The following is a 20793-nucleotide window of genomic DNA, read 5'->3' on the forward strand; positions in this document are numbered from 1 at the left end:
GTCCTAATTTCTTCAAGGGGAGGGTCTGCGTTTTGCTATTGTGACGTTTTTGAAAAAACATACAGAGAGCAGCAGCTTTCATTTCTGCTCTGACAGTCGCAATACCACACCGAACACAATGCATGTTAAAAATCAGGAATGGTGAGAAACTCGTGTAACCCCTCATCCAGGTCCTATTCGCCCTCTTCTGTGCGGGTCTCCAGCATGGAAGTTATGCACTCGAGCAAGGAGACTAAAGACTGCGGTCTCTAGCATCAGTCGCTAGAGCGCCTCTTGAGTTCAGGAAAGTGAAGTTTTAGCAACTACTAGCTGGCCTGTGTTACCAGAGGTGGGTAGTAACGAAGTACATTTACTTCGTTACATTTACTTGAGTAGTTTTTTGGAAAAATTGTACTTTTAAGAGTAGATTTGAATGTGGGTAGGCTACGTATTACTTTTACTCGAGTACATTTCTAATGAAAAAACGGTACTTTTACTTCGTTACGTTGGGCGACGTTCCTCTCGTTACTTTATTTTAATGCAATATGTGTTGTTAAATGCGTAAGTGCGATGTATCTTTTTTCTGGGCTTGAGCGATGCTCAATTCACAAATGAATCACTCTTTTGAGTCGATTCTGTTCAAAGACTTCATCAAACAAGTTGGCAGATCTGTCTAAATCGGTTCGCGAATCAGTTTGAATGAACTGTTCAGTTCCTGCACGCACTGAATCGTCTGAAGCGATTTCAATTCACACTCGACTCGGAGTCGTAACAGGAAGATTTAAGGACATCAAGAGTGTTAGATGAAGTGGACGTGGACCTACAGTACAGTCAAGTGAGAGCAAATCTGCAAATGCATCATATATTTGCCAGCGATGAAGATCTTTATTAGTTGAACATCTTCGTAAGCTGTCTGTGAATGAATCCACAGGACGATATATTCGATTTCATTTCACTCAGGTAATACATTTTACAACCAAACAGATTATTACGCCATGATAGCACTTCTAGAAAGTATGACATTACCCGTTTTTTTGGACATATACATTAATTTATACATTAAATAATCTACCATTGCCCACAGTTTATGAACACCCGCCATCCCGCGGTAGTGTGTATTGTTGCGCAGTGGCGTGCGAACTCGACTTGAAAACAATTGCCTTTAATTGCCTGCCGTAGACACAGTTAACCAGTTTAAACATGCTTGCAGAAATATACATTTGATTATATTTTGGAGAACCGACAGAAGAAGATTCGTCGATGTACTTTTTTTTTGTGTGTGTGTTCAGATATTCAGTAGCAGTCATGAGCGCGAGCACATGTGAAGAGTTTAACGTTAACTCTTTCTTCTCTGTGTCAATTGCATGCCTTTGAATGCAACACTCTACAGATTCACTTTATTTCAACATTGTCTAATAATCCAAATGTAGTTGTATAAGTTATATTACTATTATACAAACCAAAGGACAGGCAATGATTTTCTTTTTCGGGCTTCAGATGGGAGAAAATGCTTTTTGTTGCAAAGAGAGCCATGACAGTCTACTTATGAAAATAATAGTCATTTAAATAAAAATAAAAAATTGAAATAATATAATTTTATATATATGACAACTTCAGCTGCAAAAGCCTCTAAGTACCATCTGAAATTTTCTTCTAAAAGAGCATTTTTATCAAGCTTGTACATTTGTTCAGTTATTTCACTTAAAAGGCAATGAAAAGTACCTATTAATTGTCATTAAAGTGAAATTACTGTACTTAAATATACAAGCTTTATAAAAATGCTTGTTTTAGAAGAAAGTTTCAGATGGCACTCAGAAGCTTTTGCATCTGAAGTCTTCATATATATAATCCGAAGTAAGTTACTCGCTACTTGAGTAGTTTTTTCATTGGATACTTTTACTCTTACTCAAGTAACTATTAAGATTATTACTTTTACTTTGAGTAAATGTTTCTATAAGTACTTGTACTTGAGTACAGTTTTTGGGTACTCTACCCACCTCTGTGTGTTACACTTGGTACATTTGTCTTCACACCAAACTTAGGTCTTCAGCCGACAGAGTTTAAATCATGTCTGCTAGCGCACTTCCTATAATGTTTATTATTAGGTCAGTAGGCAGTAGAATAGGCCGTGTTTTGTAGATGTTCAAAACACATGAGCATCTACGTTATGAAAGCAATCTGCCTAAAATGTGTTTTACTACCTCTGGAAGTAATCAAAATAAAGCTAAAGATTTATATTAAACCCTTTATGCATGTATCAGTCCACTTGTGATTGGATTTACAAAAATGCTTAGTACCAGGTGTAAAAAAAAAAAAAAAAAAAGGCCTTGGACAGCAACCTAAGTGGGATGTAACCGTTAAGGGATTAATGCTTAATAAGCAGTCTACTTCAACATTACTGGGACTATCCTGAAAAAAAAAAAAAAAGCCAACAAGTGACCTTAAAGGGCCTTGGGCATGCCTGAGTATCAATGTGCAGTTGTGTCCAGCCATAAAGTCAAATGTAAAGACAAACAGAAGTTACACAACCCTTAATTTGATACCATGTAAAACATGAACAGGGGCCCCAAGTTAGCAACTAGAGCTTGGCAAATAGTTAAGTTGAATTGATTGGGCAGAAGCGTGGCCCATTTAGTTCAAGCCTATAACCTCAATGCACAAAAGAAAAGGGTTTAGTAGTGCTGCCCTACAACTCAAACTGAGAACAGTTATGAAACAAACTCCAGTCAGAAAACACCAAAGAGAAACTAATGTTGAGTTTCATGAAGTTTAATAAACTAAAGTCACTTGACCAGGATGACTTCTCCACTAGACACCACGGTTTGCCCACTAGAGATGGTCTTGACGTGTGTGTCTCTTCCTGTAAAAAGTGGTAGAAGCGTAAGGGGCATTATAAAAACAAAAATAAATTCAGTTCCTGAAGTCAGTTTACAGCAAGCACTCACTTTTCCTAGTGCAGCTTTGCTCACAGGAGCCAAAAGAGGGATGGCACACCGCTGTACTACAGTGGATGAAGATCTAACAGAGGGGAAAGGGTTAAACCATAGAATTCACTATAAAGCACCAATATTAAGGCTTGAGGTAAGGCTGCAGAGCATACGGTTTCCTGCAGAGGAGCCAGCGATGCTGAATCTACAAATGTGAACATCTTCACAACAAAGCGCTTGTAGTGGGTGGGAAACTGAAGACCAGAAGATCCAGCCACTGGAACCAATGTGGTCAGGTAACGATCATCCTGGTAAGGGCATCTGAAAGGCAAAGAGGCAGTCAGAAATGACTTACAGTATATGGATAAAGACTGGCCTTACAGCACATGGATAAAGACTGGCCTTACTCACCCATCAACCAGAAGGTCCCATTGGGGTAGACTGAGTGGATTGGGGGTTTGTGTTGCCCAGCAATGTCCCAGCATCAGGACAATGTTGGGGTCGGTCCTCTCCAAAATGCGCACCTCAACATACACGGGTTCTCGCAGGACTTTCGTAACTGGATAATCAGCGTCACTGTAGTAGGAGGTGTACGCCTCATCCCCTGAGGATACAGTGTTTAACTAGAAACTGATGCAACCTGGAATTTGAGGCTTTAGGCATACTTGGGCCAAACACTTACCTTCTGCACAGCCTTTAGTGACACATTGACCATTTGCTAGTCTAAGCTCCACCCTGAGGGGTCCAGGAGCAGCTACTGGTGGAGGTGGAGGAACAGTGTTGACCTCCACAACCAGAGCTTCCACTGAAGTACCAGAGTACCTACACTGGAAGAGAAGCCTGGACAAACCATGAGCATGTAGCATGTGTCAATGATTAACATTTATGATAAAGCATACGTCACCTACTCAAAATGGCTGTCCCTTGTGATGGAACCAAGTGGTCCGATACCAACTTCATATGAGGAGATCATTCTGTTTTCATACACCACATATCCACTGTCCTCCTGCAAATAGTAACACTGTTGGCATCCAGTCCATTCTAAGCCATGCAAAAGAAAAGCACAAGCAGCTACTCACCATCATGCTCGTGCCACATGCAGTGACAGGGAACTGGTATATAACAAAGAAAGGTGTGGATCCCACAGGACTGCAAGATGGGTCACTTCCATCCTGGAGCCGAACTGAATCCAGGCTCAATCGAGGCAGCGTAACATCCCTAGCCACCACTACCACAAACTGACCATCTCTTATACACTGGACAGTCACTGGAACGAGTTACAAGAGCAGGTTATTGCTGAAGATCAGTTCAACATGAACACCTTTGCATTGGATCAACACTCTTACCTGCCTTCCCATAGTAACACTGCTGTCCGTTAAAGCAGCAGTTGATAGCTGCACACTCAGCACCACTGATACCAGGGGGTCCACATTGGACCTGCTCATAATCAGCTACAGCACATTTGTCAAGGGGCTCTGCCTGTGCCAATGGCTGCTTAGGCTGAAACTGCTGAGAAAACTGTTGACTAGCTTGCTGAGGAAACTGACTAGCTTGCTGAGGAAACTGTTGACCAGTTTGCTGTTGAACTGACTGAGGAAACTGTTGACTAGCTTGCTGTTGAACCGGCCGAAGAAACTGTTGATTAGCTTGCTGAGGAAACTGTTGATTAGCTTGCTGTTGAACTAACTGAGGAAACTGTTGACTAGCTTGCTGTTGAACTGGCCGAGGAAACGGTTGACTAGCTTGCTGTTGAACTGACTGAGGAAACTGTTGACTAGCTTGCTGTTGAACCGGCCGAGGAAACTGTTGATTAGCTTGCTGTTGAACTGACTGAGGAAAATGTTGACTAGCTTGCTGTTGAACTGGCAGAGGAAACTGTTGACTAGCTTGCTGTTGAAACCGCTGGTCAGTTTGCTGGAACATCAGAGTTTGAGGACTCTGGGGCAGATTACTCCACTGTGGAACAGCATGACAGAAAGCACAGAACCAAACACAAAGTGCCAGAGACTGAAGAACACACCAACTTCCTGCCATTGTTTAACAGTTAGTCACACTATTGAGGTGCTGCCCTATGGTCTTTTTGTACAATACAGACTTTGGCTAATTAATGATAATCCCTCCCTCTTCATTAACAGTCATGATTCTCCAGACTCGCATGAGTGGGAGTTTATGCAACCGGGTGATTCTATTGGTTTCTTAAAGTTTTTTTTTTTTTTTTTTTTTTTCACCTTTTTTGAACATACACAAAAGCACATATTGAGCTGAATTCAGAATAGTGTGCTATTCTTTGTTTTATCCTTCATTAGCTGAATATTATATTTGATGTTTTGGCTATTCTGGATTGTTTTTTCTGTAAAACATCTTGGAGTTTTCATGACAAAAGTCCTGTATATTCATGATATGTTTACACAACAACAATTAACATAGGGTGACAGTCCCGAAATTGGCATGTCCCGCAAGACATACTGTCCCACATTTCAGTTATGTTTGTATTATAATTTTTATTGTGACTGGCATTCAAAATCTATTTGTGTAGCAGTCATGTTCTAGCTATGAAAATAAACAACCAACCAACGCAATAGTAGAGAGAGGTTTTCCCACTAAATGGACAGCGCAAAGGAATAAGTGCCGGCCTCATCAAAGTTGGTAAACACAGCTATATCAGCAAGGAATTCATATCACATACTGGATAAGAACCTCAAGAGCTGCTCAAAGCTGCCCAAATTTCCCCAAATTAACGATTTAAAGCAGGTATGGGGAACGTCCAGCGCCGCCGCTCCCACCACGCGCATCACGCGCTGTGCGTAGGGCACCAAGTGCTGAGAGGGCACCAAAAATAGCCTAATGAAAAAAAAAAATTATAATGCCGATATTATTTCATTAGTCAATAGAAATATTATTAGGCACATTTTAGCCATGTATATGTAACAAAAAAGGGGGAACAAGATAATTTAATTGCTCTAGTCTAGAAAGTACCGCCCCCCCGCGTTGGATGGTCCGTGCCGGTTGTTCGCGCGGGTGCCTTTGCGAAGGACGCGTTCGGGATCGCGCTCGCGCGGACGAAGTTTGACAGACAGACAGTAGGCAACTTTTTTGGAAATGGCCCCTAAAAGACAGCAGGAGTTAGGATCTGAGAAAAGAAATAATAAATAGAAACTGCGAGATGATGCCCGTACATCACTTGCAGGTAAGTCCATGTTTAATCATTCTTATATGGGAAATGTGCTGTGCTGCTGCTAATCGTAACGCGCCTCGAACTTGCTGACGTTAATGTTAGCAAACTGTTATTATAACTTATAACTTCGGTGCAAGCTAAATTGAGATTTTACTGTTAAACATTACCTAATACAAAGCAATACATATTTGTATTAAGCAATACAAATAGCCTAACTGACGCCAGCTAGCTGTTACTTTCTTTACTATCTTTCTTTAGATATTGAGCAGTAGTTTATGGTTTATTTTGACGTGACGGTGGTTAATACTTTCTCAGTAACAGTTAACATTAGCAGTCAGTGCAGTGCACATGGTAGGCTAACAATTCCTGTTAAATATATAAAAAATATAAAATGTCATTATGAATGATATAAAGCAAACAGTAGGCTACTCTTTAATTGTGTGCATTATTGCACCTCATTCTATTTTGCTTTTATATTATATTAGATTAAATTTTATCAAATAGTTGATACATAAGGAATAAAGGGGGAGAACTCCTTGGCTGCCTGCCATGCTTTCAGTTTTAAATGTTTATAATTTTTTCCAGTATGAGATTCTTTGTTTGAATATTTTGTCTAATAAATGTAATTTATTCAAAGTGACATTGAATTTGGGAAAAACATGTCTGGATTATTTTGAGAATTTTTTTATTTTGCTATTCTGTTTACTGAAGAAAAGTTTGCACTTTCAAATGTGTAGTGTGTGTTGGCTATTCTATATATGTTTACAAAGTCAGTAAAGCTGTGAAGATTTTACTTTCTCTTTTTAGTGTTCTTAAGTTTTATGCTGTGATGCTGCTATTGTGTTATTGGTATTGAGTTTTATGTTTGGTAATAAAAAAGTTAAACTGGCAAAAACAAACTTTTTTTTTCTTGGGGTCGGGGTGGGGGGCATCATAAAGGAATTATGCTTAGGGCACCAAAATGGCTAGCAGCGGCACTGCATTATAGAGTAACATTGTGTCAATAATCGTCAAGCACAGGTGACTCCGCGTGTTTGGAGGGGGCCCCCAAATCTAATTCTGCTTAGGGCCCCCAAAAGGCTCGGGCCGGCACTGGGAACGTCGGTCCTGGAGGGCCACTGTCACTTTTCACTTTTAATGGTTTGTGACAACCATAATGTGGCTGGTGAGAAACAATTGAAATTCAAAGACAATTACAAACCCCTCAAGCTTTGAAGAGAATTGTCTTCTTCAGGAAAATATATTGATCGTTTTGTGTATTGTTGAGCATATGCAGTTCATAGCAAGATGAGTGTTTGATGCTAAGGACTATTATTTTGACAGTAAACACACACTGTGTTTGGTCGTCTGATGTAAAATAAGTGTATAGTCCTGAAGCAAAACCAGTTGAGAACCAGTATTCTAGACCTCATTAGCATTAGATAAACCACTGGGCCATATTAGATGGTCAGTCCTTATGACTGACAGCGATCCAGACCAGTAATTTCATCAAGGTAGTACGATGTCTTTCAGCTGCTGCTTCTGTGGTACTTTTGAACCTGCGTCTATCTGAACCTTATTATAATAGTGTTCACTTGCCCTGTCTGCACTTTCACATTCATCTGACTAACTCAAATCATGAAAAATGCACTTTATGTGAATAATAAAAAGAAATAACTTCAGCCCTGTGTGTTCACTCTTATTTATCTGGCAGATATTACTCATTGTACTTTATGTATGCATTGTAAGGAACGTACAATAGTGCAAATGAGTGTCATTTGTAATAGTGATGAATTTAGTAAAAAGTGTGTTTAGAGTTGTTATTATTTAGGAATTGTTAAAAAAAGGCATAATTAAATTGAGTGAATTAATTAGAACATAGAATTTTAATTCTAATTTGAATTGAATTTTAATAAAGAAAGAAAGAAGAGCAAAATTCTCAATTACTTCTACAACAAATTACAGCCTATTTTACAATCTAATCAAACAACTTAAGTGTTTTTTTGTTTTGTTTTTTTCTCATTGTGTCCATGGCTTCTTAAAATAGCTGTAACTTTAAAGGAATAGTTCACTTAAAAAAATGTAATTCAGAAAAAAAGATATTTTAAGACAGTTAATTTCCCATTGACTTCCATGGTAGAATAAAAAAAAAAATACTATGGAAGTCAATGGGGCGCATCAAAGGTTTGGTTACCGACATTCAAAATTATTTTCTTTTCATAAGGGTAATGTTACTATAATATTGTAAGCCTGTCTCAGCCATAGCTTCTCTATTCTTAAATTTTTCATTATAAAATACAGTAATTTTTATAATAAAGGCTTTTAATATCCTGCAGGCACCATAAGATCCTTCAATATAGCCTATCATTTTATGTTGCAGGGTGCAGGCTAGCCCTGAAATTATAAGGCGATAATATAGCCCAAATTTATTGAAATACACATTTATTGTCTTGTCAGAGGAGGATGGTCTCCATCCAAAGTTTTTCTCTTCACCTAAACATGTTATGGAACTATTTTACCTGCTGCCATCACCTTTGTCTCCATTGGGACAAATACAAATAACAGATTTCACAATGAAAGCACTCAAAAGCATTATTTCTCTAAACTGTTAAAACACATCAACGAGTGGATCTCTGAACTGGTGTGAGTAATTTGAGGCAGGGCTAATTTTTGCATATTCATAGAACCACAAATACTAAATGAGGCAACGGTGGAGAGTTACATTTAAGCAATTTTAAGGCATGAAGAACTTTAAGCGAAAAAAAAAAGTTTAAACATGTCATTTTATTGATCAAAGATGAGTTTTAAGGGATAAAATTGACTACAGGGGGACTTCAAGACCAAATAACTGGTCATGTGAAAGTGCACACTCTTCAAGAACTCATGAGGGCAGTTCTTGCATGGCCACATATGTAAAGCTCTCCAGCACTGTTCGGTGTTAAGATGGTATTAATTTTGGTAGATTGGATCACAATTAGACATTCCTGTTTACACCTGTTTTAATTGGTCTCCTTTGTTCACTTCTGTCCTAATTTCTTCAAGGGGAGGGTCGACGTTTTGCTATTGTGACGTTTCTGAAAAAAAACATACAGAGAGCAGCAGCTTTCATTTCTGCTCTGACAGTCGCAATACCACACCGAACACAATGCATGTTAAAAATCAGGAATGGTGAGAAACTCATGTAACCCCTCATCCAGGTCCTATTCATCCTCTTCTGTGCGGGTCTCCGGCGTGGGAGTTATGCACTCGAGCAAGGAGGCTAAAGACTGCAGTCTCTAGCATCAGTCGCTAGAGCGCCTCTTGAGTTCAGGAAAGTGAAGTTTTAGCAACTACTAGCTGGCCTGTGTTACACTTGGTACATTTGTTTTCAAACCAAACTTAGGTCTTCAGCCGACAGAGTTTAAATCATGTCTGCTAGCACACTTCCTATGTTTATTATTAGGTCAGTAGGCAGTAGAATAGGCCGTGTTTTGTAGATGTTCAAAACACATGAGCATCTACGTTATGAAAGCAATCTGCCTAAAATGTGTTTTACTACCTCTGGAAGTAATCAAAATAAAGCTAAAGATTTATATTAAACCCTTTATGCATGTATCAGTCCACTTGTGATTGGATTTACAAAAATGCTTCGTACCAGGTGTAAAAAAAAAAAAAGCCTTGGACAGCAACCTAAGTGGGATGTAACCGTTAAGGGATTAATGCTTAATAAGCAGTCTACTTCAACATTACTGGGACTATCTTGAAAAATAAAAAGCCAACAAGTGACCTTAAAGGGCCTTGGGCATGCCTGAGTATCAATGTGCAGTTGTGTCCAGCCATAAAGTCAAATGTAAAGACAAACAGAAGTTACACAACCCTTAATTTGATACCATGTAAAACATGAACAGGGGCCCCAAGTTAGCAACTAGAGCTTGGCAAATAGTTAAGTTGAATTGATTGGGCAGAAGCGTGGCCCATTTAGTTCAAGCCTATAACCTCAATGCACAAAAGAAAAGGGTTTAGTAGTGCTGCCCTACAACTCAAACTGAGAACAGTTATGAAACAAACTCCAGTCAGAAAACACCAAAGAGAAACTAATGTTGAGTTTCATGAAGTTTATTAAACTAAAGTCACTTGACCAGGATGACTTCTCCACTAGACACCACAGTTTGCCCACTAGAGATGGTCTTGACGTGTGTGTCTCTTCCTGTAAAAAGTGGTAGAAGCGTAAGGGGCATTTAAAAAAAAATAAATTCAGTTCCTGAAGTCAATTTACAGCAAGCACTCACTTTTCCTAGTGCAGCTTTGCTCACAGGAGCCAAAAGAGGGATGGCACACCGCTGTACTACAGTGGATGAAGATCTAACAGAGGGGAAAGGGTTAAACCATAGAATTCACTATAAAGCACCAATATTAAGGCTTGAGGTACGGCTGCAGAGCATACGGTTTCCTGCAGAGGAGCCAGCGATGCTGAATCTACAAATGTGAACATCTTCACAACAAAGCGCTTGTAGTGGGTGGGAAACTGAAGACCAGAAGATCCAGCCACTGGAACCAATGTGGTCAGGTAACGATCATCCTGGTAAGGGCATCTGAAAGGCAAAGAGGCAGTCAGAAATGACTTACAGTATATGGATAAAGACTGGCCTTACTCACCCATCAACCAGAAGGTCCCATTGGGGTAGACTGAGTGGATTGGGGGTTTGTGTTGCCCAGCAATGTCCCAGCATCAGGACAATGTTGGGGTCGGTCCTCTCCAAAATGCGCACCTCAACATACACGGGTTCTCGCAGGACTTTCGTAACTGGATAATCAGTGTCACTGTAGTAGGAGGTGTACGCCTCATCCCCTGAGGATACAGTGTTTAACTAGAAACTGATGCAACCTGGAATTTGAGGCTTTAGGCATACTTGGGCCAAACACTTACCTTCTGCACAGCCTTTAGTGACACATTGACCATTTGCTAGTCTAAGCTCCACCCTGAGGGGTCCAGGAGCAGCTACTGGTGGAGGTGGAGGAACAGTGTTGACCTCCACAACCAGAGCTTCCACTGAAGTACCAGAGTACCTACACTGGAAGAGAAGCCTGGACAAACCATGAGCATGTAGCATGTGTCAATGATTAATATTTATGATAAAGCATACGTCACCTACTCAAAATGGCTGTCCCTTGTGATGGAACCAAGTGGTCCGATACCAACTTCATACGAGGAGATCATTCTGTTTTCATACACCACATATCCACTGTCCTCCTGCAAATAGTAACACTGTTGGCATTCAGTCCATTCTAAGCCATGCAAAAGAAAAGCACAAGCAGCTACTCACCATCATGCTCGTGCCACATGCAGTGACAGGGAACTGGTATATAACAAAGAAAGGTGTGGATCCCACAGGACTGCAAGATGGGTCACTTCCATCCTGGAGCCGAACTGAATCCAGGCTCAATCGAGGCAGTGTAACATCTCTAGCCACCACTACCACAAACTGACCATCTCTTATACACTGAACAGTCACTGGAACGAGTTACAAGAGCAGGTTATTGCTGAAGATCAGTTTAACATGAACACCTTTGCATTGGATCAACACTCTTACCTGCCTTCCCATAGTAACACTGCTGTCCGTTAAAGCAGCAGTTGATAGCTGCACACTCAGCACCACTGATACCAGGGGGTCCACATTGGACCTGCTCATAATCAGCTACAGCACATTTGTCAAGGGGCTCTGCCTGTGCCAATGGCTGCTTAGGCTGAAACTGCTGAGAAAACTGTTGACTAGCTTGCTGAGGAAACTGACTAGCTTGCTGAGGAAACTGTTGACCAGTTTGCTGTTGAACTGACTGAGGAAACTGTTGACTAGCTTGCTGTTGAACTGACTGAGGAAACTGTTGATTAGCTTGTTGTTGAACTGACTGAGGAAACTGTTGATTAGCTTGTTGTTGAACTGACTGAGGAAACTGTTGATTAGCTTGTTGTTGAACTGACTGAGGAAACTGTTGACTAGCTTGCTGAGGAAACTGTTGATTAGCTTGCTGTTGAACTGACTGATGAAACTGTTGATTAGCTTGCTGAGGAAACTGTTGATTAGCTTGCTGTTGAACTAACTGAGGAAACTGTTGACCAGCTTGCTGTTGAACCGGCCGAAGAAACTGTTGATTAGCTTGCTGTTGAACTGGCAGAGGAAACTGTTGACTAGCTTGCTGTTGAACCGGCCGAGGAAACTGTTGACTAGCTTTCTGTTGAACTGGCAGAGGAAACTGTTGACTAGCTTGCTGTTGAAACCGCTGGTCAGTTTGCTGGAACATCAGAGTTTGAGGACTCTGGGGCAGATTACTCCACTGTGGAACAGCATGACAGAAAGCACAGAACCAAACACAAAGTGCCAGAGACAGAAGAACACACCAACTTCCTGCCATTGTTTAACAGTTAGTCACACTATTGAGGTGCTGCCCTTTGGTCTTTTTGTACAATACAGACTTTGGCTAATTAATGATAATCCCTCCCTCTTCATTAACAGTCATGATTCTCCGGACTCGCATGAGTGGGAGTTTATGCAACCGGGTGATTCTATTGGTTTCTTAAAGTTTTTTTTTTTTTTTTGTTCTTTCCACCTTTTTTGAACATACACAAAAGCACATATTGAGCTGAATTCAGAATAGTGTGCTATTCTTTGTTTTATCCTTCATTAGCTAAATATTATATTTGATGTTTTGGGTATTCTGGATTTTTTTTCTGTAAAACATCTGGAGTTTTCATGACAAAAGTCAAAATTAACATAGGGTGACAGTCCCGAAATTGGCATGTCCCGCAAGACATACTGTCCCACATTTCAGTTATGTTTGTATTATAATTTTTATTGTGACTGGCATTCAAAATCTATTTGTGTAGCAGTCATGTTCTAGCTATGAAAATAAACAACCAACCAACGCAATAGTAGAGAGAGGTTTTCCCACTAAATGGACAGCGCAAAGGAATAAGTGCCGGCCTCATCAAAGTCGGTAAACACAGCTATATCAGCAAGGAATTCATATCACATACTGGATAAGAACCTCAAGAGCTGCTCAAAGCTGCCCAAATGAACAATTTAAAGCAGGTATGGGGAACGTCGGTCCTGGAGGGCCACTGTCACTTTTCACTTTTAATGGTTTGTGACAACCATAATGTGGCTGGTGAGAAACAATTGAAATTCAAAGACAATTAGAAACCCCTCAAGCTTTGAAGAGAATTGTCTTCTTCAGGCAATATATGTTAATCGTTTTGTGTATTGTTGAGCATATGCAGTTCATAGCAAGATGAGTGTTTGATGCTAAGGACTATTTTTTTGACAGTAAACACACACTGTGTTGGGTCGTCTGATGTAAAAAAAGTGTATAGTCCTGAAGCAAAACCAGTTGAGAACCAGTATTCTAGACCTCATTAGCATTAGATAAACCACTGGGCCATATTAGATGGTCAGTCCTTATGACTGACAGCGATCCAGACCAGTAATTTCATCAAGGTAGTACGATGTCTTTCAGCTGCTGCTTCTGTGGTACTTTTGAACCTGCGTCTATCTGAACCTTATTATAATAGTGTTCACCTGCCCTGTCTGCACTTTCACATTCATCTGACTAACTCAAATCATGAAAAATGCACTTTATGTGAATAATAAAAAGAAATAACTTCAGCCCTGTGTGTTCACTCTTATTTATCTGGCAGATATTACTCATTGTACTTTATGTATGCATTGTAAGGAACGTACAATAGTGCAAATGAGTGTCATTTGTAATAGTGATGAATTTAGTTAAAAGTGTGTTTAGAGTTGTTATTATTTAGGAATTGGTAAAAAAAGGGCATAATTGAATTTTAATAAAGAAAAAAAAAGAGCAAAATTCTCAATTACTTCTACAACAAATTACAGACTATTTTACAATCTAATCAAACAACTTAAGTGTTTTTAGGGCCCAAGCCCTGAAAGGGCGAAGGCCCTATTGTTTCCGTAAGGATTATTATTTTTTTTTTCTTTTTTTTCTTCATTATTTTTTTTTTGCCTTTTTGCCACTTTTGGGGCCCTTAACATGCTCAAAAACTCTTGAAATTTTGCACACACGTCAGAATCTGCGGCCATCAGGGCCGGGCTGAAGCTGGTACTGGTGCGTGGCAGGGGGGCTCGACAGCGCCCCCTGGAATGGGGTCCGAAAACTTGGTCCATAAATCAAACACGCTTGCATGTAATAATATGAAAATCAGTACACATATAGATCTCATCGGGCCGAACAACTTTCGTGCTCTAAGTTTTACAAAAGCCCAACAGGAAGTCGGTTATTATACGTTGTTTGGAAAACGCATACAATGGAATGTGAAATACTCCTCCTAGGGATTTCATCCGATCGCCACCAAACTCGGTGAGAATAAAGTCAAGACATTGAGGATGAATTCTTGCGAACGGATTTTTGATATCTCGAACGGTTTGGCCGTGGCGAGGAAACGAATTTATGGCGAATAATGGGACACAGGAAGTGTGTTATAACTTCTGCATACATTAACTGATCTTGATGAAACTTCAGCAGTGTGTTCGTTGTAAGAGGCCGATCACATGGATGTGACTATTGTGAGTCAAAGTTATAGCGCCACCAACTGGCAGCAGGAAGTGTGTCACTTTCAAAATGCTTTGAAGTCACCCTCTTAATTTGACCCGATTTGCTTCAAACTTTATGTGTATAATGTAAACACAGGGCAGATGTAGACCTGTGAAAGGATTATTGATATCTTAGATACTGTTGCCGTGGCAACGCATCAAGTTTTAATATTCTTTTCGGATGCGTTTGAGACTCTTAACATGCTTGAAATTGGATGAAACTCGACAGACACATAACACTTATTAGCCAGTAGACATGTGAAAAGTTTCAGAAACGGGCGTGGCAGGGGGGCTCAACAGCGCCCTCTTGAACAGGGTCTGAAAACTTGGTCCATATATCAAACACGCTTGCATGAAATAATATGAAACTCGGTACACATATAGATTTCGTCGGGCCGAACAACTTTCCCTCTGACAAGTTTCACGCCAGCCCAACAGGAAGTCAGCTATTATGGGTTGTTTGGAAAACGCTTGCTGTGGAATGTGATGTACTCCTCCTAGAGAATTCATTCAATCACCTCCAAACTCAGTCAGCATGAAGTAAAGACATTGAGGATGCTAAATTGCGGACGGATTTTTGATATCTTGAACGGTTTGGCCGTGGTGAGGAAACGAATTTATGGCGAGAAAAGAGAGACACGAAGTGTTATAACTTCTGCATACATCAACTGATCTTGATGAAACTTCAGCAGTGTGTTCGTGGTAAGAGGCCGATCAGATGGATGTGACTATTGTGAGTCAAAGTTATAGCGCCACCAACTGGCAGCAGGAAGTGTGTCACTTTCAACATGCTTTTGACAAAAGTGGGGGGGTTAGTTTTAAATACAGTAAAAAAAAAATGTTTTTATATTGTTCTCATCAAGCCGGACAACTTTCTAATTTACATTCATTAGCTCAGAGCAAAAGGAAGTCAGATATTTTGGTCTGAATGTGGATTTTTTTGCAAAATCAGCCTATGAATTTTTAGCCACTCCTCTTAAACTATTTATTTTATTCCCACCAAACTTTTTCAACATGATGAAAATACATTAAATATGCTAAATTGTGAACGGATAATAAATATCTCAAACGGTTTTGCTATGGCGAGGGATTAAAGTAATGTCCAAAAAGGAAAAACTAAAAGCCTCAAATTTTCTAAAAATGTAATTATATACCATTTATTTCTATATAAAAGTATACAAACATCACAACTAAACATTTTATTCTTTTTTTTCAATTTAAGAATGAATTTTAAGTTTAAAAACTGCCAGAATGGTTGTTTAGTCTAAACAATACATAAATAAAGTCAAACATAGTGCTATACTGCCCTCTTGTGTTCAAAATCAGGTAGGCCTATTATATCTATATATAAATATACTAGGTATGTGACGGTGAGAATATTTTACCACCGGTTAGCTGACGTGTGACACCGCTGGGGGCTTTTTAATCGCTAACTTAAAAACTAAAGTAAAATATGTTCGTCCGCACTGACATTTATATTGGTTGAGCGAGCGTTTCAAATGAATTCCTATGGAAGTAGGAATTAACTGAAAAACGTTCACTCTGTTCTGCTCGTTCCTCGCCGTGGATGTGCACCGTTATGAATGCCCGTGCAGCCATGAGCATTTTAGTTTCATTTTAAAATTAGCGCCTTTCGGGGGGTGGATTGCTTGAAATTATTTTACAAAAGCACAATTTTGTGTTTTATTGCAACTGTACACAAATATAAGTTAACACTTTGCAGTTTGAATGTCGTCCTGTATAATGATGGAGTATGTTTTTATGTGTCTACTGTTCAATCGCGCCCACGCCACACACACACACACACACACACACACACGGTTTACTATCTTTGTGGGTACTCTCCATGGACTTAATGGTTTTTATACTGAACAAACTGTATATTCTATCTCCTCACACTAACCCTACCCCTAAACCTACCTATCCCATAAAACTTTCTGCATTTTTACATTTCCAAAAAAACTCATTCTGTATGATTTATAATCTTGTTTACCCATGGGGACCTCTATTTAGGTCCCCACTGTGACACGAGTCCCCATGAGTCTGTGTGCATTCAGGTTAAAGTCCCCACCGGGATAGAAAAACATGAACACACACACACACACACACACACACACACCAGCATTACAATCTTGACATCGCAGCCTGTTCATTATAGCCTTAATAAAATATAATAATAAAATAGTCAACCTAACATATAAAAATTACACTGCTCTAAATAGTCAGTAGTACAATTCGTACATTCACAGTAAGCACCGCTCGCTCCACTGTGATGTTTCCAAGCAAATTTTTGCGCATGTGAAGAGGATGATTTTTTCCATCAATATTGGAACACGAGTGAAGAACAAAGCCTATAATAAAGAATAGTTTAGCATCCAAATACATCGCAAATGTTGAAACATTTTGATTCTGATGAGAGGGTTACGTGAGCCCAACACTGCTTACTTTCATTTTTACTTTTACATTAAATTTAAAGGATTTGTTGTGGAATATTTTGAGTGTATCATAAAATCTGAATAAAAAAATAATAAGAATAATAAAAAAAAAAAAATGAATGAATGAATGAATAAATAAATAAATATATATATGTATGTGTATATATATATATATATATATATATATATATATATATATATATAGCTGCGAGCAGCGATAAAGGGCCAAAGCCGGCGGCACCGCCACCCTAAAGGCACCGGGGTTGCGGTGCCACCGGCTTGGGCCCGTAATCGCTGCTCGCAGCTATATTTTTGTTTTGTTTTTCTCTAATTGTGTCCATGGCTTCTTAAAATAGCTGTAACTTTAAAGGAATAGTTCACTTAAAAAAATGTAATTCAGAAAAAAAAAAGATATTTTAAGACAGTTAATTAGGGCCCAAGCCCTGAAAGGGCGAAGGCCCTATTGTTTCCGTAAGCATTATTTTTTTTTTTCTTCATTATTTTTTTTTTGCCTTTTTGACACTTTTGGGGCCCTTAACATGCTCAAAAACTCTTGAAATTTTGCACACACGTCAGAACCCGCGGCCATCAGGGCCGGGCTGAAGCTGGTACCGGTGCGTGGCAGGGGGGCTCGACGGCGCCCCCTGGAATGGGGTCCGAAAACTTGGTCCATAAATCAAACACGCTTGCATGTAATAATATGAAACTCAGTACACATATAGATCTCATCGGGCCGAACAACTTTCGTGCTCTAAGTTTTACAAAAGCCCAACAGGAAGTCGGTTATTATACGTTGTTTGGAAAACGCATACAATGGAATGTGAAATACTCCTCCTAGGGATTTCATCCGATCGCCACCAAACTCGGTGAGAATAAAGTCAAGACATTGAGGATGAATTCTTGCGAACAGATTTTTGATATCTCGAACGGTTTGGCCGTGGCGAGGAAACTAATTTATGGCGAATAATGGGACACAGGAAGTGTGTTATAACTTCTGCATACATTGACAGATCTTGATGAAACTTCAGCAGTGTATTCGTTGTAAGAGGCCGATCACATGGATGTGACTATTGTGAGTCAAAGTTATAGCGCCACCAACTGGCAGCAGGAAGTGTGTCACTTTCAAAATGCTTTGAAGTCACCCTCTTTCTTTTACCCGATTTGCTTCAAACTTTATGTGTATAATGTAAACACACGGCAGATGTAGACCTGTGAAAGGATTATTGATATCTTAGATACTGTTGCCGTGGCAACGCATCAAATTTTAATATTCTTTTCGGATGCGTTTGAAACTCTTAGCATGCTTGAAATTGGATGAAACTCGACAGACACATAACACTTATTAGCCAGTAGACGTGAAAAGTTTCAGAAACGGGCGTGGCAGGGGGGCTCAACAGCGCCCTCTTGAACAGGGTCTGAAAACTTGGTTCATATATCAAACACGCTTGCATGAATTAATATGAAACTCGGTACACATATAGATTTCATCGGGCTGAACAACTTTCCCTCTGTCAAGTTTCACGCCAGCCCAACAGGAAGTCGGCTATTATGGGTTGTTTGGAAAACGCTTGCTGTGGAATGTGATGTACTCCTCCTAGAGAATTCATTCAATCACCTCCAAACTCAGTCAGTATGAAGTCAAGACATTGAGAATGCTAAATTGCGGACGGATTTTTGATATCTCGAACGGTTTGGCCGTGGCGAGGAAACAAATTTATGGCGAGAAAAGAGAGGAGACGAAGTGTTATAACTTCTGCATACATTAACTGATCTTGATGAAACTTTAGCAGTGTGTTCGTGGTAAGAGGCAGATCAGATGGATGTAACTATCGTGAGTCAAAGTTATAGCGCCACCAACTGGCAGCAGGAAGTGTGTCACTTTCAACATGCGTTTGACAAAAGTGGGTGGGTTAGTTTTACCAACAGTTACAAAAATCAGTATATATATTGGTCTCACCGAGCCGGACAACTTTCTAATTTACAGTTATTAGCTCAGAGCAAAAGGAAGTCAGATATTTTGGTTTGAATGTGGATTTTTTGGATATTTCAGACTCTGAGTTTTTAGCTACTCTTCCTAACTGGTTTATTTTATTCACACCAAACTTTTTCAAAATGATAAAGATACATTAAAGATGCTAAATTGTGAACGGATATTAAACATCTCAAACGGTTTTGCTATAGTGAGGGGCTAAAGTAAAGTAACACTTAAAGCCTCATCTTCTAAAAATGTAATTAAACACCATTTATTTCTATATAAAAGTATAAAAATATCACAACTAAACCCATTTTATTCTTTTTTTTTTTAATTTAATAAATATTTATAAGTTTAAAAATAGTAATTGTACTATTTAGTCCCATAAAAGTCAAGTCATACATAGGGCTATACTGCCCTCTTGTGTTCAAAATCAGGTAGGCCTATTGTATCTACTTAAAAATATACTAGGTATGTGACGGTGAGAATATTTTACCACCGGTTAATCGACATGTGACACCGCTGGGGGCTTTTGAATCGCCAACTTAAAAACGAAAGTAAAATATGTTCGTCCACACTGACATTGATAGTGGTTGAGCGAGCGTTTCAAATTAATTCCTATGGAAGTAGGAATTAACTGAAAAACGTTCACTCTGTTCTGCTCGTTCCTCGCCGTGGATGTGCACCGTTATGAATGCCCGTGCAGCCATGAGCATTTTAGTTTAATTTTAAAATTAGCGCCTTTCGGGGGTTGATTGCTTGAAATTATTTTACAAAAGCACAATGTTGTGTTTTATTGCGACTGTACACAAATATAAGTTAACACTTTGCAGTTCGAATGTCGTCCTGTATAATGACGGAGTATGTTTTTATGTGTCCACTGTTCAAACGCGCCCACGCCACACACACACACCCACCCACACACACACGGTTTACTATCTGTGTGGGGACTCTCCATAGATTTAATGATTTTTATACTGTACAAACTGTATATTTTATCTCCTTACACTAACCCTACCCCTAAACCTACCCATCACTGAAAACTTTCTGCATTTTTACATTTCCAAAAAAACTCATTCTGTATGAAGCTTGTTTACCCATGGGGACCTCTATTTAGGTCCCCACTGTGATACGAGTCCCCATGAGTCTGTGTGCATTCAGGTTAAAGTCCCCACCGGGACAGAAAAACATGAACACACACACACACACACACACACACACACACACACACACACACACACACACACACACACACACACACACACACACACACACACACACACACACGCACACACACACACACTAGCATTGCAATCTTGACATTGCAGCCTGTTCATTATAGACTTAATAAAATATAATAATAAAATGGTCAACCTAACATATAAAGATTACACTGCTCTAAATAGTCAGTAGTACAATTCGTACAATCACAGTAAGCACCGCTCCACTGTGAATTTTCCAAGGACATTTTTGCGCATGTGAAGAGGATCATTTTTCCCTTCGATATTGGAACGTGAGTGAAGTACAAAGCATATAATAAACAATAGTTTAGCATCCAAAAAAAGGTAATTATATATATATATATATATATATATATATTTTTTTTTTAAGTGACAAGACAAAGAATATTACTTGTCTGATATATATATATATATATATATATATATATATATATATATATATATATATATATATATATATATATATATATATATATATATATATAAATATAGCT

The 20793-nt window shown here is 39.2% G+C and overlaps 2 protein-coding genes across 2 annotated transcripts; both read right to left on the reverse strand.

Annotated features, from left to right (window-relative positions):
* Nucleotides 1-2175: 2175 nt before the first annotated feature.
* On the reverse strand, nt 2176-5067 carry LOC308681470 (zona pellucida sperm-binding protein 4-like). Its single transcript, XM_081350404.1, has 8 exons — nt 4253-5067; nt 3986-4173; nt 3815-3912; nt 3589-3746; nt 3318-3510; nt 3080-3227; nt 2925-2997; nt 2176-2839 (listed from the first exon to the last, which is right to left on the reverse strand). The coding sequence occupies exons 1-8, from the start codon at nt 4938-4940 to the stop codon at nt 2763-2765; spliced, it is 1623 nt and encodes a 540-aa protein (XP_081206530.1). The 5' UTR covers nt 4941-5067; the 3' UTR covers nt 2176-2762.
* A 4564-nt stretch (nt 5068-9631) lies between these two features.
* LOC308699784 (zona pellucida sperm-binding protein 4-like) lies at nt 9632-12502 on the reverse strand. Its single transcript, XM_081380799.1, has 8 exons — nt 11631-12502; nt 11364-11551; nt 11193-11290; nt 10967-11124; nt 10696-10888; nt 10484-10631; nt 10329-10401; nt 9632-10246 (listed from the first exon to the last, which is right to left on the reverse strand). Exons 1-8 carry the CDS (start codon nt 12448-12450, stop codon nt 10170-10172), a joined length of 1755 nt encoding a protein of 584 aa, XP_081236925.1. The 5' UTR covers nt 12451-12502; the 3' UTR covers nt 9632-10169.
* Between the last annotated feature and the right edge of the window lie 8291 nt (nt 12503-20793).

Source organism: Scardinius erythrophthalmus, assembly GCF_964197995.2.
Source record: "Scardinius erythrophthalmus genome assembly, chromosome: 1".
NCBI lineage: Eukaryota > Metazoa > Chordata > Actinopteri > Cypriniformes > Leuciscidae > Scardinius > Scardinius erythrophthalmus.

Bases quoted from the DNA above. Each gene is read 5' to 3' on its own strand.
- LOC308681470 (XM_081350404.1), bottom strand. From the start codon at position 4,940: ATGGCAGGAAGTTGGTGTGTTCTTCAGTCTCTGGCACTTTGTGTTTGG. The intron at 3,511-3,588 runs GTAAGTGTTTGG...CTGTATCCTCAG, and splicing joins CACTAAAGGCTGTGCAGAAG to GGGATGAGGCGTACACCTCC. The intron at 2,840-2,924 runs GTGAGTGCTTGC...CACTTTTTACAG, and splicing joins GCAAAGCTGCACTAGGAAAA to GAAGAGACACACACGTCAAG.
- LOC308699784 (XM_081380799.1), bottom strand. From the start codon at position 12,450: ATGGCAGGAAGTTGGTGTGTTCTTCTGTCTCTGGCACTTTGTGTTTGG. The intron at 10,402-10,483 runs GTATGCTCTGCA...CCCCTCTGTTAG, and splicing joins TGGCTCCTCTGCAGGAAACC to ATCTTCATCCACTGTAGTAC. The intron at 10,247-10,328 runs GTGAGTGCTTGC...CACTTTTTACAG, and splicing joins GCAAAGCTGCACTAGGAAAA to GAAGAGACACACACGTCAAG.